Source organism: Ictalurus furcatus, chromosome 23, assembly GCF_023375685.1.
Source record: "Ictalurus furcatus strain D&B chromosome 23, Billie_1.0, whole genome shotgun sequence".
Lineage (NCBI taxonomy): Eukaryota > Metazoa > Chordata > Actinopteri > Siluriformes > Ictaluridae > Ictalurus > Ictalurus furcatus.
In genome coordinates, this window is record NC_071277.1 from 7,982,529 (window position 1) to 8,009,215 (window position 26,687).

A 26,687-nucleotide genomic window follows, 5' to 3' on the forward strand; every position below is an offset into this window, starting at 1 on the left:
TATTTAATAGGGTTTAACTGAATAGAAAAAGCTGTAGTTTTGTCTAAGTCTTGTTTTAGGGGTTTTGTTGTTGTTGTTGTTGTTGTTTTATTGCTTCCGTTGAAAAAGCTTACGGGTATATGTATCGGCTGATATCCAAGGTTCCAGTAACAGTATCACTCACTCATTCACTTTATCCTGGTCAGGGTGGCGGTGGATCTGGTGTGTATCTGGGGAACACTGGATATGATGCGGCAAGGCACCCTTCATTGGACACCAGTGCACACACTCATTCATACCTAGGGACAATTTATCTTAGCCTGGAGGTTGGACGAAACTGTAGAACCCTGAGAAAACCCATATGAACAAGGGTAGAGCATGCACAGAAACTCCATGCAGATAGTCACCTGAGCTTGAACCTGGGACCCTGAAGCGGTGAGGTAGCAATACAACCTCCTGTGCCACACCAGTATCACTATCAGGAAATAAAAAGTGGTGTTATCATTATTATTATTATTATTATTATTATTATTATTATTATTATTCAATTTTCTTGGGGCTTGGAGGAAGTGAGTTACTCTGTCCCTCCGCAGGATAGCGCTGTTGTGTTCTGTCTATAAAGAATATCTTCATTTCAGTTTGGTCCCGTGACAAATAGCTTCGGAACTTCAGGGGGAAAAAACGTCAGCAAACTCTCTGGACAGCTTCAGTTGGCAGTTCCTTCACAAAACAAACGTTATGGACACCGGAAAGCGCAGCTTCAGCTCGTTAATCTGTGAAAAAGTTTAAGAGTCTTCACACACCGAAAGTTTGGATTTTTCTGTTTTGAACTTCCTCTGCTGGACTGCAGGACTTGTGGTGTTCGTTCCGGGGAAACTTTAGTTAAAAGGCAAGTGATAAACAAACCAGACATGGAAACTTTTTAACAGTCTGCTGGTGGAGATAAGTGGGAAACGTGTAAGAAGTGTAGAAATGTAGTAGCACAATGGAATTTAGTTTCCTGGTCTGATCATTATTAAACATGTGGTGGTGTTTTTTTTTTGTTGTTGTTGTTTTTTTGTTTTTTTTTTGAGCAACATTAGGTAACCACACTTTTTACATTTCTTTTAGAGTGATGAACAGGAACAGAGCATGAAACGAGCAACGGTTACAGTTTGTGGTGTTTGTAGAAACTTTGGAGATGAAAGGTCTCTAAAAGGTCCAACTGAAATACTATATGTTTATCGGGCAGTTTTTAAACCCCTGGATTAGTTTCAAGCATTCATGTGCTTTGAAAAGATCTCAAATATGTATAAATATATGTGTATATGTGTGTGGGTGGGTGGATATTTTCTGTGTATGCAAGACATGGATGTTGGAAATATTTTTTCAATAATTTAATATGAAACTTCTTCAAAACGTCAGCACTTTATAGTATTTCCTGCATGAAATGAGTTGTTTATGTCTGTGGTTTTCAATGTGGCGTCCAAATACTATCAGGGCTTTGTCATGTTTTTAATTATATTACACTGATGAAATCATCAATCATAATTACCAAAGTTGTTCCGTTTATTTTTGAGGGTTTAAAAAAAAAAAGTTTTAGTCTGATTGGGTGAAGTGGGTTTAATTTCAAAACTCAAAAACATAACTTGGACTGGAGAAGAAAACCCCTAATATGGCTGTAATAAATAATTATGATATTATTGTACATGCTTGAATAATGAGCCTAGTATTTGAATTTGAATAATCTGTATTGACAAGGTGTGTGAAATTTAATTTACAGGGTGCAAAAGGTTTGAGAACTCCTGATTTTGCATCATATTTACTCTTCTTTTTAGCAGCTCACGTTTGGTTGACATTTTTGAACAGTTTTAACTCTGAAGTCAAATATTCACTAAACAGACTTCTTATAAGTTAATCTTTCCTCAGAATTAAATCAGACATTAACACTTGAGCTGTTATATAAGGGTTTTTTTTTTTTTAACGATATTTAACACAATCAACAGGACATACCCGTCCTAATACGCTTTAATCATGCCTATAGTTCAGCTGTATGATATCCTGTGTAGCATGTTGCTACACGTATTTGTGTGTTGATTTGGCAAACTGTCAGGTGACAGGAAAGAACAATAAATCCAAAATTAAATTAGTTAGTTTTTTGATAATATACTAACCTGTATCGGTTATTTCTAAATTGCTTAACATCTGTGACTGGAATTTTTCCACCTTCATTCATTTATTTATTTATTTATTTATTTATTTATTTCAGTGTGTTTTGCCCAATAATAGACTATTCTCAGTTCCTACTTTTACTTTCAGGAGTAAATGTCACACTGTATTTCAGTTGCTTGTCCTAAAACAGACGTTGGATTGTGTGCTCTGCTTCCTGATGGACAGATCTGGGCAAAAAGGATCTGAGAATCCTTCTACCTTAGATAGACATTAAGTCAGATAGGTAGGTGTATGTGTTCTTGGTTAAAGCTAAAATGTATTTAATTTTCTTGTTATAAAGAGCAGCACCACTGAAACGGTGGGAAAATGTACATCGGTCGTCTGTTTGAACCAAACATCCAGGCTTGAGCGCAAACATCTTCATATGCATAATTTGCAACCATTAAAATATCAATCTAAAAGATTATTTGCTAGTAAAGTGACTGAGCTGTTTGACAAAGTGGTGCGTGACAACAGGAATAAAGGACATTGATTTCATTGTTTCAGTTGTCACATAAAACTTTTGTCTGCTCAAGCTTTGATACACAGTACATCAATTTAATATGAAAATGTTTTGTTCAAATACAAATGGAGGACAAAACTTTAGTCTACAGTAACCAAGTACCAAGATAATGTGTTTCAGTGGATAATCTCACCTGTAGATACTGTAGATTTGTACTTGAGATCTGTGCTGTAATCATAAAGACTGTCCTGTTGCTCATACCAAGATTCTTATCCACAATCTGCTCATAGTGAACATACTTTCAACACATGTAGTACTGTCTGCCTTTACTCTTCTACATACACCTGTATACTGTGACTTGTGCTGCTACATTACACAATAGCTTACAGTTTACAGTCCATGTTCTGTGTATCTATTGTCCTGTGTATTTATTGTACTCGTCTCAGACTGTTGTGTATTTGCACTTTATGTAGTCTTGTGTACTGTTCAGCTTTGAACCATGGTCCTGAAGAAACGTCATTTCGTTCCAACTTATACAAGCTATACAGAGGAATGACGATAAAAACCCACTTGACTTGATTTATAATCGTATTATCCAGTGTTACCCAAAATAGGATAAGTTCCATAATGAGCCTGGTTCCTCGCAATGTTTTTTTCTTCACGTCATCTCGGGGAATTTTTCCTCAACACCGTCGTCTCTGGTTTTTTCATTAGGGATTGAAATCTACATCCGGATTTCTGTAAAGCTGCTTTATAACAATGTCTATTGTTGGACACGCTATACAGATAGAATTGAATTGAAAGACGTATGGCATGTGGTCATGGCCTGAATTGGGTGAAATTGCAAATTGTGTTCCTGAAGGATTCAAAACTGAGGTTTTTAATATTTCTTTGGTTCAAGAACACTCTGGAGTTTTTCATTTCCGAAAGCACGAATTATAGATCTTCATTTGACTTCATGAAAGTGTTTTAGAATGATTGTCCATGACATGCATACATGCATTACAGATGTGGTAGATAGAGAGTAGTATGAAATAATGAATGAGTCATGCTGCTTTGGATATTTTCCAGTGTTACAATGTTCATAGGTCTCTAGTTCTTCTTACATTACTCTAGTGTCATATGGTTGTGTTGGGAAGTTGGTGTGTAGCTCTATAGTTATTTGCATTCCGAATAAAGGGTAGGTGAGTGGGGTTTTTTTCCTCCCTCAGAGAGACAGAAATATGTACGGAATGTTAACAAGTGGCTCCCCTGTAACATTTGGAACAGTACCAGGACCACCATTACATAGAGGGTTTGTGTATTGAACTGCTTGGAGGGCAGGATAGGATTATCAGGGGTTTTCAAGGCTACAATTCAAACCGCAAGGATTAAGTTGTATAGCCCTACTTTAACTGTGGTGCACATTTTCTCTCTTTGTACGGAAATGTTTATCAGTGGTCAATTTTCTGTGTTTGGATCCCGTCTCTGTGGCCACAAGGAGATTTGAAGCCTATTTTACAGTACCTCCTTTCTGATAATCAGGGAAGTGAGTATATTGTCTATATAAGTCTAGTGTGTGTCCTTGTGTTTATGTCGATAGAATATCAGATTGGACTCAAATTTTGAGTTGGAAAACACATATATAATGCAGAAAGGTTTTCAATACAAGGCTAAGCTTAAAAAAAAACAGAAAAAGTAAGTGTACAGAAGAAGCTATAGTGGATATAAAAAAGTCTACACACCCCTGTTAAAATGGCAGTTTTTTTGAGATGTAAAAATATGAAACCAAGTTAAATCATGCAAGAACTTTTCCCACCCTCACTGTGAAATTACAGCGTATTAACATTAAGTGAAAAACAATTAAACAGTTTAGGGAAAAATAAAGTTATAATAACCTGGTTGCATAAATGTGCACACCCTTTTATAATTGGGGACGTGGCTGTGTTAAGAATGAACCAATCACATTCAATCTCATGTTCAAAAGTAATTATCATACAGCTGTCATCAATGATATTATTCTGATTAACTCCAAATAAAGACCAGCTGTTTCTGTGGGATTTTCTTCACATCATCTTGGTTTCATCTGAATGCTGAAGCCATGGTCCACAAAGAGCTGACAAAGCATGCATGGTATCTCACTTGTTGAAAGGTATCAATCAGGAGAAGAGTATAAAAGAATTTCCAAAACATTAGATGTACCATGGAACCCGAGATGTACTATGGAACACAAACAGAGAAAATGGAGCACCGCAGTGACATCACCAAGAACAGGACATCCCTCCAAAATATATAAAAGGACAAGACAAAAACTTACCAGGGAGGCTGCCAAGAGACCTACGGCAACATTAAAGGAATGCAGGAATATCTGACAAGTACTGATTGTTCTCTGCATGTGACAACAGTCTCTCATATTCTTCACATGTCTGGGCAGTGGGCTGGAGTGGTTAGACAGAAGCCCTTTCTTACAAAAAACATCCAAGCCCAACTAAATCACCCCAAACCATGCATTATGGTCTGATGAGACCAATTCCAAAAGGCATAATAATTCTATAATCCAAAAGGTATGTTTGGTGCAAAAAAAAAACACATCACCAAATGAACACCATATCCACAGTGAAGCATGGTGGTGGCAGCATCATGCTTTAGGACTTCTTTTCTTCAGTCAGAACTGGGGATTTTATGAAGGTGGAGAGAATCATGAATGGCTACAAATACCAGCTGATTTTAGTACAAAACCTTCAGTTGTCTACTAGTAAGCTGAAGATGGAAAGGAATGTCCCCTTTCAGCAATACAATGACCCAAAGCATACATCCAAATCAACAAAGGAACGGCTTAACCAGAAGAAGATAAAAGTTTTTGAATGACCTAGCCTGATCCCGGACCTGTGTGACCTCTGTGGAGTGACCTGAAGTGGGCTGTGCACAAGAGATGCCCTCATAATTTCACTGATCTAGAATGTTTTGTAAGAAAGAGTGGGGAAAATATTGCCAAGTCAAGATGTGCCACTCTGACTCTTACCCAAAAAGACTGAGTGGTGTAATAAAATAAAAAGGTTCTTCAACAAAGTATTAGTTTATGGGTGTGCACACTTTTGCACCCAGGTTATTGTAAGTTTTTTATTTTTCCAATTTTTCCCTAAAATGTTTGATTGGTTTTCACTTAAAACGTTTGACTTTATTATTCGGACAGGCTACATGGAAATTGAACCTTTACCTAAATTTTAAGTATGGCACCAAGGGAAGAATATGTAAAGTGAGATTTTTATTATCTATACATAGCACAGTCTGCATTTTCTTTTGCTATGTTTTCAGAACCTTAATATTTGGTAAATATATGAGACAAATGAGATTGCACTCATAGTTGGACTGTTTGCTGGGGCACAGTGGCAGCGGGAGTAACAAAATGTAGTGTAGAAGAAGGAAATAGAGGACGATTCTCTCTGGCAGCTCAATGCTTCACACTGTGTGTACTTTGTGACTTAATTAGTGACCCTGATGGGGTCCTGCTGCAGTCATGCAAAGCTTTTCCATTCATGCAGTTCTCTTAAGCAGCATTAAAAGTGCCATAATGCAACGCGTTCCAGCAAGAGAATTGGCGAATGGTCGCAGTCCTTCTTTCTCTCTCTGATCATGTTTTTTCTGTCCATTCCCCACAGCTCAAGAATGGATGGCCAGTTGTGTCTTTGAGCCGTGCTCCAGAACGGAGCACTAAGGAACCGCTGTTACACAGAGCCGCCTTCATTGAGCCCGGTCAAGAAGAACGATCAGAATGAACGCGCACTCAAACTGCCCTAATGTCAGCATCCCCTGCTACAATGAGCAGAGAGATAAGAAAAAACGTTATACTGTGAGTACTTATTACATCATGGGAGAAAAAAAAAGTTTTGCCCTTGACATAATTTCTCTTTAAACACCGCGTTCCTATTGTCGTAGGTTTACAAAGTGATGGTCAGAGTTGGAAGGCATGAGTGGTTTGTCTTCAGGAGATATACAGAATTTGATAAACTGTATAATACAGTAAGTAAAGACTTTTTTCTTCACATGTTGTACATGTATTGGTCTTATGTGTCTTACCTACGCCTCTATTAAAACATAAAAAGATTTCCAAGACCTATAGGGCTATCAGTCCTCTTCTGACTCTGAATTGATTCCTTGATCAGGAAACAGGATTAGTCAATCATGTATTTAACCCTTTTTATTTGATAAAATTCAGCATGCGGATGGATTTACTGAAAATAAATTCAAATTGAAATGTAGTTGCACAGCAGTGAGACAGTGAAGATTTTTCCCAAAAAAATCTGACATGTTTTAAAAACCCATTTATTTTGCTACAGTTGAGAAAACAGTATCCTGCTATGAATTTGAAGATACCTGCTAAGAGAATATTTGGTGACAACTTTGACCCAGGTATTTGTATGCATTAAATATGGACTTTCATTTAATAATAATAATGACTTGGCTTCATTCAGTTAAATAGCAATCATGCGCATGTGCTGTCTTTAATTTATTTATTTTTTGTCTTTAATTATCTTAGTGACTTGTTGTTGGGTTTTTTGTTTTTGGTTTTTTTAAATGTGCTGTCCTAAAATTGAGAAGCGTGGGAGGGATGGTAGAATTTGACCTTTGAACAGTTAATTAAATGCGGAAGTCACTCATTGCTCAAGTAATTGAATACATGTGTTTACAATTTCAACATGTGATAAAGGCAGGAATTAACTCTGCTACTGCATTCCCTGTCACCATCATTCGCTTTCAGGAAAGGTTCTAACTGACATTGACAGCTTGAACCCTGTTTAATATGTGACATTATAGAAGATTACAAAATCTGAACAGTGTAGAGCATTGACCGTTCACTGTAAATACACCACCTACCTACCTATTTCCTGACTGCTGTACACAATGCTTACATCTCTTCTATAATCATTTTTATTATTATTATGATTCATGCGTATTTGAATCCGTGTATATATTTTCTTATTGTCCCCATCAGAGTTTATAAAGCAGAGAAGAACCGGCTTACACGAGTTCATTCAGAAAATCGTGTCCCATCCAAAGCTCAGCAATCAGTGAGTTCATCAGTCAGTTATTTATTCAGTGCTTCGTGAGCATTATTATTCATGAGCAGTCGTGCTGACAAGTCCACCAGACTTATGCAAATTTCTGATCTTCTGGGAGATCAAAATGTCCTGAGCATGCAAATAAAGCTAAAAATGTTCTTTTATCTATTGTATCGGCTGCAGCTGACCTTTTATTTTGTATATGTATTCATTTAAATTTAATCAGTAGTGGCTTTGTATTCTCTCAGTAAGACTTTTAACTTTTGACACAGCCCTGACGTTCGAGACTTTCTCCAAATGGACAAATCCCAAAATGTCTCGGATGTTTCAGAGGATGAAGATGATAAGGTTTGTCACAATCCATATTGTTAATTTTTTATTCATTTTTGATTGTCTCATGGAAAACCTTTTGAGGTGAAATTTCCCACCAAGTGCCTTGTGTTTACCTTAACACCCCACATTTACAGTCACACTCCAGTTTCACCTTAAACAAGTGATTTGTGAAAGGATTTTATCTAAAATGTACTTTGTTTTTATGTGTAATTTGTATCCTTTTTACTTGTTTATTTGTATCACCCTTGTTTGATTATAAGTACATTGGATATATTATATTATTATTATTATTTTTATTACCTTTACAGAATAACTCTACCTCCAGAAATATTAACCTGGGACCATCTGCAAACCCTCAGTAAGTAGTTTGCTGCTACTTGTTTATCCTGCTCTGATACTGTACACGATGAAGTGAAACAAACAGCTGATTTACAGTAATCATGGACTCTTACACCACTTTTTTTTTTCTTCCTTTTACTCCCAGGGCAAAGCCCACTGATTTTGACTTTCTCAAAGTCATCGGTAAGGGGAGCTTTGGAAAGGTATGTTTGCATTTAATGTATTCTGTGCATCTGTAGAAACGATTTGTTGTGTTTAAAAGTTTCATGTAGTCACGACTGCATGAAGTGTGCTGGTATCAGTTCTGCAGGTACTGAAACCTCTTTTCTCTGGCGAAGTGTTATTTCTTAGGTTCGTGGTTAGCAGCTAATAAATAACGGGCTTTCCCACTGAGAATCGAGAGCTTCCAAGTTCTTCATGATTTATACACTGTTTGTGTTCAGGCTGGAAGTATTAACCAAACATGCTTCTTCTCACACCAAAAGGTTCTCCTCGCAAAGAGGAAACGAGACGGGAAGTGTTATGCAATCAAAGTCCTTCAGAAAAAAGTCATTTTAAAGAGGAGAGAGGTGAGTGTTTAAAACCGTGAATGAGAATTGCATTCTAAATTGAAACGGCACTGCTATACTTGTAAATGTTGTATTTAATAAAAATCACGTATTATTAAAAACAGATTTATTTTGATATTATTATAGTGTTCATATTTTATTTCTCTTATTTTTCCTATACTGACATAACAGCAAAAACACATCATGGCCGAGCGCAATGTGCTACTAAAGAATGTGAAGCACCCTTTTCTAGTCGGTTTACACTATTCCTTCCAGACAATGGATAAGTTATACTTTGTCCTGGATTTCGTCAACGGTGGAGAAGTGAGTACTCTTTTTCGTGCATGTGGCATGCGTGGAATGTCCTCTGATAGATGGAAACTGGGAGTAGTCTAACACAGGAAGTGGGGCCAATGGAGTGTTCTAAGGAACTGCTACCACTAATCACAAACCTCTATCTAGCCAATGAAGACACAGTGTTAAGAACAGACAAGGCAGGAAGAAGGTGCATTAAATAAAAAAAAAAATAATAATAATTTTTAAAGAAGAAGTGATGAAATTCTGTAATTCTGGTAGTGTATGTATGTTTTCCTAAAATATATCATAAGTGACTGGCTCATTATTTGTCTTTTTACAGATATTTAACAAATATTTAGCACTTTTGCCATTGAAATACTGTACACTGACCTGTATACTGGTTAAAAATGTAGACATTGCAGATGGAAGAATAACATGATCCTGACCTCACTGAATTACTCATCACTGAGTAGGAACTGAGTAGTGTGAAAGGCCAAGGAAGACTGCAGATGAACTTGGCGTTTAAGCAAATGTTGTTGTTTGTTCTTTTGTTTTATGTGTATAAACCTTAAATACATTCCTAAATAATTGTTTGACTTCTGTTTATTGTAGCTTTTCTTTCACCTTCAAAAGGAGCGAACCTTTCCCGAGCCCAGGGCTAGGTTCTACATCGCCGAGATGGCGAGCGCACTGGGCTATCTACACTCTCTCAATATTGTTTACAGGTTCGTGTCCAGATTATGCACTATACATAGACCAGAATGATTGGCTCATTCATTTAAATCAGTTAAAGTGAGTAGTAACATTTGCTAAAGTAAATAATGAGAGATATTTTGAGCTTGAACATGTTGGAATGCTGTATTGATGTATTTTAATACAATATTTTTCCATACACAAGAGAGCCACTTCAAGCAAGACTTTTAGTTTGCATTTATTTTAAATACTTTTGTTATTTTACCATATAATATTAATTAAAAGGGGAATTTCTTTAAGAATGATTTTTGTTTAAAAGAAACATAAAATTAGTTTTAGTTGTTTTCATCATTTTACATATTCTCTTTATTTCTGAATTTTTGAAAAAAAGAATTGTTAGTGATTTTAGTATGAAAATGAATATTGATTATTGAAATATCATCTCATTTATAGCCTTTGGTTACAGTCATTGATGGTATTCTGGGGGGGGGAAGGAAAACCCTAAGCAGTTTAATTTACAAGGAAGTGTTGTGAAAGAACAGTTGAGGATTATATTTCAGACTGTATGATATGTTTTTCGTCTGCTTGATTGCCTCAACACAGCCTAATTTTGGGCAAGAATGATGTACATGTTAATGATGATAGGCTGAAAGGTTTCTTTTTGGTTACCTTAGCACTCGTATAAAATTTGCAGTCATGCATGAATTGATCAAACAGCGTGATGGTATGACATGTTTTGTTCATTATGGACTACTCTTTGCTAACCACAAAGAGTGGATGAACAAGTCCAACAACATGATGTAAACTATTATCTGCACAAATATCAAGATTTTAAAGGCACAGTAGTTTCAGTTATATCCACAAAATGATGTAAGTACAATGTTATCCCGATCAGTGAGGCAGCAAAGTGTGGACATTTATAGAAGAGTTCATCATATCCAGTGATTAAAACAAATATGACATAATGTAAAAGTGTTTTTGTGTGTTTTTGTTTTTTATTTTTTAGGGATTTGAAACCGGAAAATATCCTGTTGGACTTCCAAGTATGTCTATCTATCTATCAATCAATGTACATTACTGAAACTTTAAAATCAGGCAAATGTTGATATGATAGTCTATTATTAGATTAAGGTTTGGGCTAGAATTTCCTGGCTAAGCCTGCTGAGAATGTGACAAAATGGGCTCATGTCCCAGGCTCTATTCAGCAGCATTACTATTCAGTTCAGCTCTGAAGAGAAATAGAAACCCATTAAAACCCTACTTAAAAACTGTTTCCTGTCTGTTAAGGGACACATAGTCTTAACAGATTTTGGATTGTGCAAAGAGGGGATCTCTCAAGCAGACACGACCACCACGTTTTGTGGCACACCTGAGGTAATATTTTTGAGAGATTTTAGATTTTTGTTTTTTCTCAACCTATGAGAATATTCTCATCATAATTAACAGGACATGCTGAGTCAGTATTGTTTTTATCATCCTATAAAAGTGTATTGGATATACAGTAGGTGTAGGTGTTGGATTTACAGTAGGTGTTTCTATTCGGTTTCATTTTCATTGTGTCATAAATCAGTTTAATGTGGGACAAATTCAGCTGCACCTGTACCTCATTTTAGATTTATTTTTCCATATTTTGATATATATCTTTTTCTTTTTGCAGTATCTGGCTCCAGAGGTCTTGAGAAAACAGCCCTATGACAACACTGTAGATTGGTGGTGTCTCGGTTCTGTATTATACGAGATGCTCTATGGCCTGGTAAGAAGAAAAATGCCCATTTTCTTATTTTTAAGCAGATTCTTAATGATTGTATAATGTCTGAATTTGGGATTGTCCATCTGTTATCAACAGCCTCCGTTCTACAGTAGGGACACGCATGAAATGTATGATAACATCCTGCATAAGGAGCTGCCAATGCGCCCCGGGGCATCCACGACCGCCTGGTCCATTTTACAGGCTTTTCTGGAGAAAGACAACACCAGGAGGCTGGGATACAAGGATGACTTTGTGAGTCTTTATTGTTGTATTGTTCGTTTACAAGGACTGCTGGTTTCCGCTAGGAACTGACGAGCTTAGAATCTCAATAAGCAGCAAGTCGGTTAATTTCAACACACTGATTTTAATGTTGCATTTATGAGTCATATTTCAAGGGCAGATGTTAAAATTGGGGAAGGGGGGGGGGGGGGAATACCCGGATATGAGTATTACAAGATCGTATTTTATATAAATATATTCGCTTTGATTTTGGCTCTGGGGAAAGTATCAGACACTGAGTAGCTCTGGAGGAGGTGCTAAATCATACACAGCACTATTGTTGTAAATGCGGTTGATGTGCAACTCCCCCTTGTGGATGAACTTGTCATGTGTGTTTAACAGTACAGATTTAGTTCAAGTACATGTATATTAATTTATGTATTATGTATTGTACGTAGTCATTTAATTTATTCCGCCAGCTCCACTGCTACTTTCATGAGTGATGGTGAATGACAGAGTGGATATTACAAACGCAGGTCACAGATATAAGTGTATAAAGAGAGTAAAAAAACTTGCGTGCAATTGAGTAGGAAGAAATACTTTCAGAAGCTGGAAAAGTAACATAAATATGAGCTTATTTATAATGCATCATAGATTACCATGGGAGTGACTTTGTTCTGTCAGACTATTAAAATTAAAACTAGAAATTGTTTATATTCAAGATTAACCTTTAGGTACACAATATCAGACTGTAGTTTGTTCTGTATGTTGGTCAAAGGCAGAAGTCATTTCAACCAGAGCAACCCTGACCAGGATAAAGTGGTTACTTAAGTTGAACAAGGTTCCAGTTGAATGAGGAACCTTATTTTTCCATTAATATTCCTGTAAACACCTTAATGAGACAACAGACAACATAATAATGATATGATATTAATGCATATTTATAATTTTCTGTCAGTTGAATAGCCTTTAGTGATGCATAATATCTTCATGCTTCATATCTTTTTTTGATGCTTGTGTGTCTGCACATTATTGTTTCAGAATGAAGTTAAAAGCCATGTATTTTTTGCTTCCATTAACTGGGATGACCTTGTGCAGAAAAGGATCCCACCTCCGTTTAATCCCAGTGTGGTAAATGTCTTCATTAATATATTTATTTCTCTCATTTCAAACAATCTGCTTTATTTCAATGCATCCACAAAACAATGACATGGAATAAAACACCTAAAAGCTACCTTTGCTATTAAAAGGATGAACGTGCATTATTCTAAAGCTGCTTTTCCTTTGTTTTTCTGTACAGGAGTCCCAGTATGACATATCAAATTTCGATCCTGAGTTCACAGAAGAAACCATACCCAACTCTGTGTGCATCTGCAAAGAGAACTCTACTGTCAACGCCAGTGTCATGGAGGCTGACGATGCTTTTCTGGGCTTTTCCTACGCTCCACCTTCAGATGACTCCTTCCTGTAAAATTTCTTAAGAACTGTACTACAGCTATTTAATGCTACCAGAAATGGCTTGGGTGTGCTCCTTCATTCAGAAACGCGAAGAAAATGCAAGAACCAAGGCATTGTACACTTGACTGAAGGACAGACATTTTGTGATGCAGGGTTTTCCAAATTTTTTATTTTTTAATTTCTCAACAACAGATTTATATTTTGTATTGTATAAATGCGTATACCCGAGATACTGTTATAGCTCAGGTATTCTATTATCTCTTCCCTAGATTATTTTCTACTGTGGCAGTTGTTGTGTCAGGGAAGCCGGGTAATGAACTTTGAAACTAGATATATACATTCCACGTTTAAATACCCCCTAATGAACTTTATTGTTCGTGGCACTTAGGGGTGTTTGGTTTGTCCTCCTTTGAATAATGTCTTAGTAGAATAGTTTAGAAGGCCTTTTTTCCAGAGAATTTTTTTTTTCTTCTTCTTTTTTTTTTTTTACCAAAGACGTTTTGTAATAATATAAAGATGAAAAAAATAAGTAAATTGTGTAACTGTGGAATTTAAATTAGTAAACTGTGGATGTATGAACCAAACCTTGTGTTCTCAACCTGTTTGATAAAACGTTTTGTTTTTTGTTTTTTTTATATTTACATCACCAATTTACACTGAATCTACATCCTACCACGAAACATTACCTGATCCAATGATTTGCTTGGAGCCAATTGATATTTTACAAAGGATAAACGACAAATGGCTTCCTATTCCCTAAATAAGTTCACTACACATAGCTTTAAATGAAACTACACCATAAATGGTATGGTATATGGCCATGTAGGATTTAGTCTTTGGTTAGCAAGCAAACGGTATAAAAAGTATATACAAATATTAACAGTACAATTATTTGAACAAAACACCTTTTGTGCGCGTGCTATTCTGTCAGCCCTTGACAGCAGGAAAATAGCGCACGAGACACGACGGTTATGAAGAGACGGTCGCGTGGTTCATTCTGAGGTAAAGTTAGCTTTTTGTTGACGAACACAAAATGGAGGAGCTTCTGTCTCTGAAAGAGTCGATAGTTACGTACATGGACAGAAGTGGAGGCCTGCGTAAGCTTGTTGAAGCCTGTCAGTCTCTTAAAGGTCGGTTTTGAGTGGTGAATATTTAATTTACAATTAAATACCTAAATAGTTAAGCTGGCTTTACAGCTAGCCTGCTATTTTTATTTTTATGTGAACGGCCTGTGTAATAAGCCTACAAACACCTCTGACTTATTTATGGCAATCATAAATAACACTTTTTTTTTTACTTACTTATCTCACATTAATATTAGTTAATCGTTAGGCAAGCTGATGAATATTAATCAATTTCTTTTTCTTGTTTCATATTATGCATCTGAATGTATTAACAATGACCCCTATAAAACTACTTTGGCATTTATGTTCCCTAAATGTTTAAACAACAAACATTAAGTGCTACTCAGGGAACCTGTTCCTAATAAAAGGTTAATATATAAAATAAAAACTATTTTCTTGAAAGAAGTAAGCCTACATCAAGACTTATGGAAATATAAATTACTAAAATATAGCCTTGCTTGGATGCAATGAACAACAACAACAAACTCCATGTATAAGATTTAAAAGCATATGTAAGACAAAGATGAATAATAAAAACTGCTTTAAAAATCCTGTCACATGTTTTAAAGTAATCAGTTACATTAACAAAATTTAATAATAAATTATTCAGGTTTTTAAAAACTAATTTTAAAGCCACCTCACTGCAAATACTATTCAACCAAATTCAACATATTTCATGATGGTATACTTCTGAAAGAAAACAAAGGAATTTTTTTTTTTTTTATAAATAAATGCAAATAATAAATAAGCCAAAATATCTTCTTTTTTATTATTATCATTATTTATTAAATTAATATATTTTCCTGTTGGCAATTTGAGTTGCCATTTGACTATCCAAGAAATTTAAGATGCAATAAAAATGTTTGAGATTTTTTTTAGAGAGATCATCTGAATAAATACATTAGCTACATGGATCTCAGAGAAACATATACCCTGTTGAGTTATTTATTTATTCATTTATTTTTACTGACATTGATTTCACAGTTCAGTCATCATAACTATATTTTTGTTTGCACTGCTCCAAAAAAAAGTCCTGTTTAAATTATTATATATATTTTTTGGGTCAGATTCCCAGCAGGTGTATCGTTTCTGTTTTGACGTGAACCCCTCGGACATGGTTGAACTGGATGCCAGACTGGGAGACTGCATATTACACGACCCCCTGAAAGCCACTTCGCTCTTTCAATCTGTATGTTTCATTTTAGAAGATCACAGGTTTACATGTTACTATGTTACTTGTTACGTATGTAACATATTTCTATGTTAGAGTTCCAGGTGGGTTTAACATTTAATTATGAATTTTTTTAAATTAGGTATTTGTGTTTTCACAGGTTTGTTTTCTCTCAATAAAGACACTGTCGCTAATTGAGCACATACACACAGAGAGCCAGGTATGTCATCATATTACGATCCCTTATTTTCCTATACAGTCAAAATTTATTATGTAGTCGTTGTCTCTTCAATCCCCCAAGGTTAATGTTGTTCTACGTCCAACACACATGCCACCATTTCCCAACTACGTTCTGGACTTATCCGAGTTCCCTCGTGGCTATTATCTGATGAGGCCTGTAGCATTGGAGGGCCTTGTAATTGCCATGACTTGTGTGACAAAATACACTCAAGGAGCCAGATTCATCTGTGAAGAAGAAAAATGTCCTTGCTCCAGAGGTAACTGAATCTGATCTCCTTAGAATAAGTCTTTTTAGTACCTCTGTTGTCTCCAACTATAGCTGTTGTTACTATTCCACCAGGTTTCCACCATATTAGAGTACATGCACCAGGAGCTACAGAGTCATCTACTGTCCGGAGCGACTTCGTCTGCTTCCTTTGCTCCTCGCCACTCAAAGAGGATGTGAAATCTCGTGTTTTAGGGAGTAAGAACTAGGGCTATTGGTATATTGCTTTACTAATCATTTCATATTCCCTCCTCAGAAAGAACTTTTTCAGAGGTTTTTCATGTTATGGCTCCACGGTTAGCACTTTGTTAACAAAACCTAAAACAAAACCAAATATTGTCATAAAAATAATATACCGTGAAGATATCTCTAAGTATCGCGTCAGCTAGTATAATTACCAACTAGATCTTATTTTCTTCTAAAGAAATTGTTTGGAAACTGTGTTCGAAAAAAACTGAAGACAGACGGTGTTCTTGTATCACTATGACATAAAAGGAAACGATATAAACGTCATCTACGTACCTAAAGCTCGAGCGACTTTACAGGAAACACGTAACTGAACACATCAGTGCATAACTTTGCGAGGCAGCACTTTCAGGTACATTCCTGAAATATTTCAGCTGTTATACAGCTGGAACCTGTTAAGTAATAGACTTACACCCAATAGTCAGGAAAAAATAAATTGACCTCATGTGGTGCATATGTATGATGTTCTCTTTCTGTTTTCTTTTTTATTTTTAAAATCTCTCATTTCAATTATGCTCAGATAAGCAGCTGGTTGAGCTTGTACACGTGAGAGCGCTGGATGTGTTGGGAGTCCATGAGAATTCCTCCCTGAGATATCAATCTGTCACTCTGTTTTTGAGAGGTATAGTCAAGATGTGATATTTATACTGTACCACACAGTACAAATTCTACTCTGTTTTCTATTCACGGTCAGGACATTGGAATAAGATATCATGAAATTAACTCAATTATAAGGCATAATGCTTAAATAAATAAACTTTGTCAATAAATAGTCAACGTGAGATATTAGACACTTTTTCAGTATATGTAACTGTCTGGTTTATTCACACTGAAAAACACATACATATAGTATATTAAAAGCTGTTGCATGAGGGACTGTATTTTCCTGACAAATGAAATGGTGAGCCAAAGTGTCTCCATCTCTACAGTAAATGTACTCTTGGTTAATCAACACTCTTGGTTAAGTTAGCGAGCTAACATTAGGTAAAACTGAGCATACTCTGTCACTTTTGAAACATTTTAAACATCATTTGTAAAGTGGTTTGTTTTAATTTATTTTATGTGATAATCTTGTAGCTTCGTTTACGTATAACATACTTTTATACATTAGGTCATACTATGAAAAACAGCTTCAACTGTATTTATTAAATACATAATAAAATGTACATTTCACCCATTACATTACACTCACATGAAAATCATAATGGCTAAACAATATTCTTGTGTTGTATCCTAATTTTAGATGAACTGTGTAACACTATGAAAATTGGCCAGCTGTACCGAGTAGTAGGTATACCAGCACATGTACACCAGTGGTCCAATATTACTTGGACCATCGAGGCTTGCAGCGTTCAAAATCTCATGCCTGACTGTGAGTGATCCGTTTCATTCTTAGTAAAAACGTAACACATCTCCATGTTTTAAGAGTGCCAGGAGGACAGCTGATCTTAGACTGCTTTCTACAGATTCCTCCTGTGTAAGCGACAATTTCCAGGTCCTGCATGCTGCCTCAGCCTGTTCCCCATGGAGATTCTCTGCCATTGTTGCTAACTCGTTTGGCTCTCCAGTAGTCCCGCCTGGCCTGTACAGCACACTGAAACTGGCACTGCTTCTTAGCCTGGTGCAGACCAAAAAGGAGACTTTAGAGGCACACAATCATTTGGATGTGCTCGCGTTCACCGGCGATACTCTTAACGTTGAGAGGTGTAGTTCTTAAGAGATTGTTAGAGCCTAAAAAGGCATAAATAGTTAGTCATTTTGATTGGCTCTAGATAAGTAGGTTTGTGTTTACTATCTTTCAAGATATCCTTTCATTCCTTTGATAATTAATCAGGCCCAGATATGTAGTAGTTAGTATGTTCATCGTCTTATACTGATAAGGTATTTACTAATAGCTATTTATTGATTATTTGACTACATAAAAGCAAATAAACCCACATAGATCAGTAGCCACTATTTAACTGTGCATTTAAATTGTAAGGTTAATGACATACAGTCTGGGCCTGGCAGCACGGGGTATTCGTCACCCGGTTACTGGAGAACTGTTCGCCTCCTTGTCCAGGGATGACCATGGAGCAGGAACAGCTAACATCCATGCAGGCTCTGCTCTCCTGGCTGCTGGGGGTGTGTGCCTGCTAGGGGACTTAACATGCTACAAGAAGGACAGGATAGACACCCTCCAGTCAGGTATCATGGAAAGAAAATAAAGTTTTAATACAAAATTTATTACATGCATGAGGTGAATGGGAGTAGTAAGAAATACTTTTTTAAATTCACACTTTATCATGGTTTATCTTGTGTTCCTGCAGCATTAGATAGCAGAGCAGTCTCTGTGTTTATCCCTGGAAAGAAGTATGGTGAAGATACTGACCAGCTTCTTTCTTTCCCCATCGACTGCAACTTTTGGGCCTTGGCTGATGCAATAACTCCTTCTAAAAAAGCTACCAGGCCAGACAGTGTACTGCTGGGCTCTGTTGTAGGTTCACACCCTCTTATATGAAATGTATTTCCTGTTTCTAATAAGAATTTCCTGGAACCGATGCACCATAGCATTTGAATGAATATACTTGTTTTAGCTGGCATTTTCCCAGAAACAGGTCTGTTGGCTTTAATGAGGCATACGAAACGAACAGTTTTGACATTGCAGGTTTCTTGTTGTGACCAGACCTTGAAATGATGGTGCATGTTTTTAGGCACCACAACCTCTATCCACATTTAGTAATAGGAAGCAGAGACAATATACTCATATTTGAAGAAGTTCCAAGTTGCACAAAAAAAAAAAAGGCTCATAAATATTAGTCATCTAGGGTGTTTACAGGTCCTTATATAGTATTAATTTGTCCAAAATTACATTTAATTACTTAAAAATTACATTAGTTAATATTGAAATAAAATTACATGCATTATCTTAATTTACAATGTCTTGGATTTTAAGCTTTAGTACTATTCTTAATCTGGTAAGACATATATATATATATATATATATATATATATATATATATATATATATATATATATATATATATACACACACACACACACACTACCAGTCAAAAGTTTAGACACACCCATAATGGGAATTATGTTGTGATAAGAAATCCAAATATTTTCAAAGTAGACGCCCTTTTTGCCTAGAATTTCCAGAAATGTATTCTTGGTATTTTCTCACCCAATTTCTTGAGGAATCTCTGGGATGCTTTTTAAACAGTATTAAAGGAGTTCCCACCTATGCTGGACACTTACTGGCTGCTTTAAGGAATATTTCATTCCAAGTCTTCCATTTAAAACAATATTGTTTTGTAAATAAATTGTTAGTTTTTTAATTGTTACTTTTTTAGAAAGAAATGAATATGTTGCCACGATTATATTTTTGTCTACAACACCGATTTCAAACATTTAATCACAAACCCTCAAATCAAAAGGTTTTTAAGATCATGAGAAACATTTCAGTCCAAACTTTTGACTGGAAGTGTGTGTATATATGCTATATTTATTCATATCACTGCAGACTAGAATTCAGTTGTAGTGACGTTAGAAAAAGTTTTTAGAATTTACATTTCATCTTTAGGATACCTGTAGATACTTTGTCATCTGGATTTTAAGAAATCTAATAACAATATAACGTTTTTGTAGGAGATGGGTCTGGTACCCCCACAAGTTGTAGATGCATTTGGGCTTGTGATCCAGTGTCGAGAGCCCGGCGGTAACCACCCACTCCTTCCAATGACAGTACACACCCTGAGGCAGGCCATTTCACCAGGAGAGCCCATTTACCCTGCCTGCATGCAGTTTACCACACAGGACTACAAAGATGTAAACATTTTTGTGAAATACTATTTCATTGATAGACCTTTGTGCCTGATAACATCATTCTATCTATACTGTACATCAATGTACTCCTCTTATCTCTTCAGCTCCTAGCTTATGCCCGGAGTCTGAAGGTAGACATGAGCACTGAAGCTGAGATGATGATCCATGGTTACTACATGGCCAGTCGGAGAGTGCGCTCCTCAGTACCCGTTGCATCCATTAAACTGCTGTAAGCATGGGCTAAAAATACCTATGTAACTTAAAGGAAGCAGGGGTTTCAAAGAGAAAGCGAACTGTTAAACCATGTTCCTAAACCCTAGTGTGCAAGAGTGCACAGTCCAGGCACGTTACATAGTTTTTACTCCTCTGCACTCCAAATTCAATACACAAAGGAATCGGTCCTGGTTGGCTGACGAGTTGGAACAATTAATGGTGAAGACCATATGACTGGAATTAGAAATTGTTACTGTGCAGCATATTGTGTACTGGTTAGCTGTATTGCATTATAGCTTACCACTAGATGGTAGCCTTATAACATTTACCCTTTAGGTGAACGATGGATGTCTTCCTAGAATGTGTAGTCTCTGAAATTGTGCTTTAAATTCTACACAGCTCATTACTGACCCCATTCACTAGTATTATTCAGGATCATACTAGATAAAAACAAATCCCTAAGAATCTTCCATTGCAGTACAAGTATCACAGAGTGCACTTAGATACAAAATATATTTTGCTTTCTGCTTTTACCAGGATAGCCCTTGCACAGGCTCATGCTAAGCTTAACCTGAGGACTCTTGTGCTGGAAGAGGATGCAGTTATTGCAGTGTTGCTGTGTGAGAACTCCATTACTCTAAAACATGGTGAGAGCTTTAGTGAACCTTTTATGAGTATCTGTTTACTACAACAAATTGGATTGATTAGGAGTCTGGCAACATCTGACAGATTTAATATGCTTTATTGAGTTAGGTATGTAGTAATTTAGGACTATTGTATTTTAAAGAACCTTAAACAAAAAGTTTCATATTCAGTGCAGGATTACACCATTAGCATGAAAACGACATTGCAGCCACAATAAGGAAATAATAGAAAGATCAAACTTTTAGACAAATTTATTTCAGTTGAAGGTTTCAACATTCACCTTTTCTCTCTTCTTTATTAGTTCACTATTGTTTATAAGTCAAGATCCAGTTCTTATTACAGCATGTTCTTGAGAGTCTGTCTTGGGAACGCAGGGGCCTCGGTGCTTGTTATTTCACCCGATGCAGTGTTTCCCTGTGATCTGCATGACCTGGAGTCCCTGCACAGACGAGACCTGACCTTGGAAGAGTTCCACCAGCAGATCCTGCAGTTTGTATACAACTATGCACCAGGAGCTGCCACCTACATCATGGAAGAATAGGGCACATTTAATCTGAGGTATCCCTGAAGCTTTTTTTTTTTTTTTTAAAATGGCAAAAACTTATGAAATTAGATGTAGTAAGGTTCAGCTGTTCTTAAGTTAAGGCAATATTTATATCTGTTAATTTGCTTTGGTATTAATCTCACATCTAATGTATATATTCATAATCTTACAATATTTATAAACAAACTTAAAAAAAAATTCCAGTCTCGTTCAAACAAGCAATTGATAACTTGCACCTCCAAGGTCAAAGAAGTCAGTCTCTAAAGATCATTGGGAGAAAAGGATTGGAAAAAAGCCAGAAAGACGTATGATTCGAATAGAAACATCAAAGTCTAAACAAGGCATCTTCCCAGATGATTTTTACATGAGTGGTCAAAGATCACATGTACTATCTATGCTCTGGCTATAACATTGAGTTTAGCAGCATGCCTAACCCACAATCAGGTAATGTCCATGATCCCCAAGATAGCTTTTCAGATAGTCACATTATCAACAACCCAATCTGGTCTGACGGGTAAACGGCAGAAATGTGAAAGTCATCATAAATGCAGCATATCTCAGGCTCAATTTTAAACACCAATTTAAAAAAAAAAAAAAAAAAAAAAAAAAAAAAAAAAAAAAAAAAAATTGATATACCTTCTTAAGAAACATGTCTTGAGACATCCATGCTCTGGTTACTTCTTGTGAGTAGTTCATTTCTGAGGAGCACATACACATCTTAATCTAATATCATTCATGTGATATTCCTGGGTGTAAATGTTTCTAATATTGAACGCTCAGATAATCACAACCTCAACAACCCAAACGGCAAAAATCGTGATCACAGCTCAACAGAATCATAGACAATAGAATACTTCACAATCTGCATTTATTTTATTTTTTTTTATTCAGTGTGTCAAGTACAATATTGTATAGAAAGGCATTGCATTACCTTGTAGTCTCCATATCATAGCCTTAGTCATCATCTGGGTTTCCTGATGCAGAGAAAAACATGAATTATTTAAAAGGTTGTGTTAAAAGCATTTTTAAAAATTCCAATCTCATTCAAACAAGCGGTAACTTGCACCTCCAAGGTCACAGAAATCAGTCTCTAAAGATCAGAGATAAAAGGATTGGAAAAAGCCAAAAAGGTGAATGACTAATAAAAACAAATGGTCTAAATAAGGCATCCTCCCAGATGATTTTTACATGAGTGGTCAAAGATCACATGTACTATCTATGCTCTGGCTGTAACATGGAGTTTAGCAGCATGCCTAACCCACAATCAGGTAACGTCCACGACCCCTAAGATAGCTTTTCAGATAGTCACATTATCAACCCAATCTGGTCTGACGGGTAAATGGCGAAATGTGAAAGTTATCATAAATGCAGCATCTCTGGCTAAATTTTGAGGAAAACAAGTAGTGTCTTACCATGTCCTGGGAGATCCATGTCCAGTTTGTAATATCCATGTTTGTTTCTGAAGAGAAAAACATCTCAATTTCACCAACTGCCCACATAAGATACTCTACAGTGGATGATTTTACTATTGAACTCAGATAATCACAGCATCAACAACCCAAACTGGTCAGATGGGTAAACGGCAAAAACGTGAAAGTCATCATAGTCAGTACATATCCACATTGTGTCCATGAGAAAATGTTTCTTCTCACCTTGATGTGACAAACTGCAGCCAATTCAAATCTGTACTTGTCACGCTCGATCTAATACTTCAGGACAAGAAAAGAGGAAAATATTTTATTTTTCTTAAGGCATTGTTCACAGTGTACACATTCGCCTGCTTACAGCTGGAGGATTAAAAGCTCTGGCCACTAGGGGGCAGGTCAGAGGAAAAACACCTCACTAGCACTTAAACACCTTTGAGTATGTTCTCCGATTTTGCACAAGGTAAACAGTCAAGATGTCAGGAGTTGAGGACATGATGTACATCTTAAAACAGAAGAAAAGCCATTGTGGTGCCAACACTGATGGTGCATCAGGTCACTAAACCAATCATTTAATGGTGTAGAGCAGGGGTCTTCAGTCTTATCTGCAAAGGGATACAAGCTTTCATTCCAACAAAGCAGGAGCTACACCTGATTCCACTTGTTTAATCACTTCGTCTTGGTCTCCAATCAAGTGTACCCCTCTAATTTGGCTGGAATAAAAGCCTGCAGCCACACCGACTGCAGAAAAGATTGAAGGCCCCTTACGTAGACGATACTGCTTTAATCTTACCAAAGAGAGAAACTGACAAAGCACAGCAAAGGTAATCATACTGCCTCCACGGTTTACATTACATTTTAATGCTAACTTTTCAGATAGTCACATCATCATCAACCCAATCTGGTCTGATGGGTAAACGGCAAAAATGTGAAAGTCATCATAAATGCAGCATCTGGGGCTCAATTTTAAATACTAATTTAAAAAATAATTCTAACATACCTTCTTAAGAGACATATGTTTTGAGACATCCATACTCAGGTTACTTCTTCTGAGTAGTTCATTTCTGAGAAGCACATACACACCTTAATCTAATATTCATGACCCATGTGATATTCTTGGGTGTAAATGATCCCGATACTGAATGCTCAGATAGTCACAACCTCAACAACCCAAACTGTTCAGATGGGTAAACGGCAAAAACGTGATCACAGCTCAACAGAATCATAGACGATACTTCACAATCTGCATTTATTTTTTTAATTCAGTGCGTCACGTGTAATATCGTATAGAAAGGCATTGTATTACCTTGTAGTCTCCATATCACTCCTTATCATAGCCTTGGTCATCTGAGTTTCCTGATACAGAGAAAAACATGAATTAATTAAAAGGTTGTGCCCCCCCCCCCCAAAATGACAAATTCAAAACTTACAATTGAGTTGTACTGTCTAACTGGAGTTTGGTTAAGACCTCCACCAGCCACACACACACCTCAAATAACCACTCCCTAATTAGCTCTTTACTGTCACAGCTATTGATTTTACACTGCTTCAGATAAGCAGCACTGAGGGATCAATCAATAAGTGAACTCAATTCCACTCCAAAGCTTGACTGATGAACCAAAGGTCAAAGGGCACATGTAACACAGCTTGAGAGCACAACATCTCACACCAACACAAAGGTCTTACCACAGCTAGTATAACTCAAGGTCAGGACCTTTACCAAGACCGTAGCCCCTCGGAGAGGACTAAAAATTCAGAATTTCCCAACACAGGTCATGCGAAAACCATTCCCAAGCCAATGTGGCCTCACAAGGGACAATAGACCTGGTCATAATCATCAGACAGTCCTACCAACAGCAATGCAACGAGCAAAGGGCAATTTATCAACCCAAGCGGGACATGCAACTGCCAACATGATTTATAACATGATTTATACAAGTGATAAGTAAACTGCCTGTTTTTGTTTTTACAATAACTTGATAATTTTTAAAAAATATAAACAACAAATCATACCATTGTGCTGTTCAAATATACAATAGTACTATGGGGATGCTAGTTCTTTCGATCCAAAGAAAATCTGCAGGAGGGCAACTTGGATGAATTACACCCTCTCAATCATATGCCCACCCAACTCAAAGTCTGGGAGGAATTTAACAAACTTGAAACGCCAGCAAGAGTGTAATCAATCAGTCTACTAATAGCTGTTGGGTTTTTTTTTCCACCTATTAAAATCACATAACGCATGTTTTAACCAAGAGTTCAATTTGTTGTTTTTTTGGTTATAATTCACATAACAGCAATGATATATATATATATATATATATATATATATATATATATAATTACACATACATGCACATTTATATACATACACACGAGAAATACAGAATAAAAGCATGGGGTTTAGTTTCAAAATCAACTTTCAATGCCAGCTTTATTCACACCATTAAGTGCATTTAAACTTATCATCGAAATCCTCTCCGTAGACGCTTGCTATTTTGTAAGACGTAAACCTTTGCGCCTTTTGAGACTGCAGATGGGGAAAAAAGACGACCACGTGGTCAGGCCTCGTCATGGAGAAGACCTAATGGTTTATCCGACTTAGCCTATTTTTTCAATTAACGCGAGGACATTATACGCGAGTTAAATAAATATGAATAGCTTTGAACATAACATTAAGATTATTTAGCAATCTACACAATAAAATAAACGGTATGAAGCCGTCTGGCTACTTTTTCCTGTTCGGAAACTAGGCCAGGAACAGAGCTATACAATAACAGAAACCGCATGCTTTTATTTTAACACAACGCGTTTAAAGTGTTACAGCAACTAATGTAATCGTATTTTACCTGACCAGATGTAATTTAACATAGTAAAGCATTCTGCTTTGGCGACTCCGCGGCCGTCAAGAACGTCCTCCCTTACAGGATACATAATGGAAAGAGAGAAAGAGGTGCGCATGCGCGTTTTATTATTTCAGCACAGACTTCCTGTTGCAAAGCGCGCATGCGCACTAGACCCTGCTGAGAGCAAGACTAGTGTTGTAAAGAATGTGCGCTGACAAAAGAATCCTGACTTTGAATAATAGTACTTTGTAATTTTAAATCTCAAGATGCTCGAATGTAGCGACTATGAAAAATATTTAAAACAACACATGAACGTGAAGACCTGAATTTTTTTTTAACATATGTCCCAAAAGCCCCCAAAAAACAGGATTAAAAAAAGCGGTTTCGGTCAGTTTTACCAAAAAGGCTAACAACGCTTTTTTAAATCCTTGCTTGTTTATATTATATAAACAGTGAGAGAACCTTGAGGATTTCAGAAACATGTCTTGGGCTATTTTGTGGGGAAAAAAAGTCGGGGTTGGGTGCTGTGGATAGTTCTAGTGTGCCACTAAATTCACCTCAAATTTTTAAGCAGATCACTCAGGTCTACATAGTCCATAAAATTTACTGATATTGTGAAAGAAAAGTGCTCACAGCTCATAGATGACTTAGCATCAATACCTGGCAGGAAAATTTAATGATGTCGTGCCGACTGAATGAACCCATGATATAGTGTCATCTTACAAGCGCCAAAAGTGGTTTTTATTCCTATAATTTATGAGCATACCAAATAGAAGTAACGCCTAAAGATTATTTAAACAAGAAGGTCTGTTTATTTTTTCCTTATTTAATAGGGTTTAAGTAGATTTTGT

At 36.4% G+C, this 26,687-nt stretch overlaps 2 protein-coding genes and 1 long non-coding RNA gene across 3 annotated transcripts; 2 read left to right on the forward strand and 1 right to left on the reverse strand.

Moving 5' to 3' along the window:
* The first annotated feature begins 574 nt into the window (after positions 1 to 574).
* Positions 575 to 13,892, forward strand: sgk3 (serum/glucocorticoid regulated kinase family member 3). Its single transcript, XM_053611396.1, has 17 exons — positions 575 to 868; positions 6,271 to 6,461; positions 6,548 to 6,631; positions 6,949 to 7,021; positions 7,605 to 7,680; positions 7,944 to 8,019; positions 8,313 to 8,362; positions 8,489 to 8,546; positions 8,829 to 8,912; positions 9,084 to 9,215; positions 9,801 to 9,913; positions 10,888 to 10,924; positions 11,169 to 11,255; positions 11,539 to 11,634; positions 11,728 to 11,883; positions 12,892 to 12,981; positions 13,151 to 13,892. The coding sequence occupies exons 2-17, from the start codon at positions 6,384 to 6,386 to the stop codon at positions 13,319 to 13,321; spliced, it is 1,461 nt and encodes a 486-aa protein (XP_053467371.1). The 5' UTR covers positions 575 to 868; positions 6,271 to 6,383; the 3' UTR covers positions 13,322 to 13,892.
* Positions 13,893 to 14,037: 145 nt separating this feature from the next.
* On the forward strand, positions 14,038 to 22,133 carry mcmdc2 (minichromosome maintenance domain containing 2). Its single transcript, XM_053611397.1, has 14 exons — positions 14,038 to 14,438; positions 15,500 to 15,621; positions 15,764 to 15,823; positions 15,905 to 16,100; positions 16,184 to 16,306; positions 16,875 to 16,976; positions 17,598 to 17,726; positions 17,821 to 18,058; positions 18,336 to 18,541; positions 18,664 to 18,830; positions 19,988 to 20,167; positions 20,269 to 20,393; positions 20,915 to 21,024; positions 21,397 to 22,133. The coding sequence occupies exons 1-14, from the start codon at positions 14,342 to 14,344 to the stop codon at positions 21,561 to 21,563; spliced, it is 2,022 nt and encodes a 673-aa protein (XP_053467372.1). The 5' UTR covers positions 14,038 to 14,341; the 3' UTR covers positions 21,564 to 22,133.
* Positions 21,101 to 25,956, reverse strand: LOC128599619 (uncharacterized). Its single transcript, XR_008384444.1, has 8 exons — positions 25,840 to 25,956; positions 24,297 to 24,346; positions 23,991 to 24,054; positions 23,219 to 23,275; positions 22,979 to 23,025; positions 22,498 to 22,540; positions 22,203 to 22,264; positions 21,101 to 21,544 (listed from the first exon to the last, which is right to left on the reverse strand). It is a non-coding gene; the product is annotated as an uncharacterized LOC128599619 (long non-coding RNA).
* Between the last annotated feature and the right edge of the window lie 731 nt (positions 25,957 to 26,687).

What these genes read in the sequence shown, in the direction of transcription:
- mcmdc2 (XM_053611397.1), top strand. Translation starts at nt 14,342, where the DNA reads ATGGAGGAGCTTCTGTCTCTGAAAGAGTCGATAGTTACGTACATGGAC. An exon ending in GAAATCTCGTGTTTTAGGGA is followed by an intron (nt 16,307 to 16,874) that starts GTAAGAACTAGG and finishes AATTATGCTCAG; the next exon opens with ATAAGCAGCTGGTTGAGCTT. An exon ending in CTCCATTACTCTAAAACATG is followed by an intron (nt 21,025 to 21,396) that starts GTGAGAGCTTTA and finishes TTGGGAACGCAG; the next exon opens with GGGCCTCGGTGCTTGTTATT.
- sgk3 (XM_053611396.1), top strand. Translation starts at nt 6,384, where the DNA reads ATGAACGCGCACTCAAACTGCCCTAATGTCAGCATCCCCTGCTACAAT. An exon ending in CAGAGGATGAAGATGATAAG is followed by an intron (nt 8,020 to 8,312) that starts GTTTGTCACAAT and finishes TTACCTTTACAG; the next exon opens with AATAACTCTACCTCCAGAAA. An exon ending in CGTTTTGTGGCACACCTGAG is followed by an intron (nt 11,256 to 11,538) that starts GTAATATTTTTG and finishes TTCTTTTTGCAG; the next exon opens with TATCTGGCTCCAGAGGTCTT.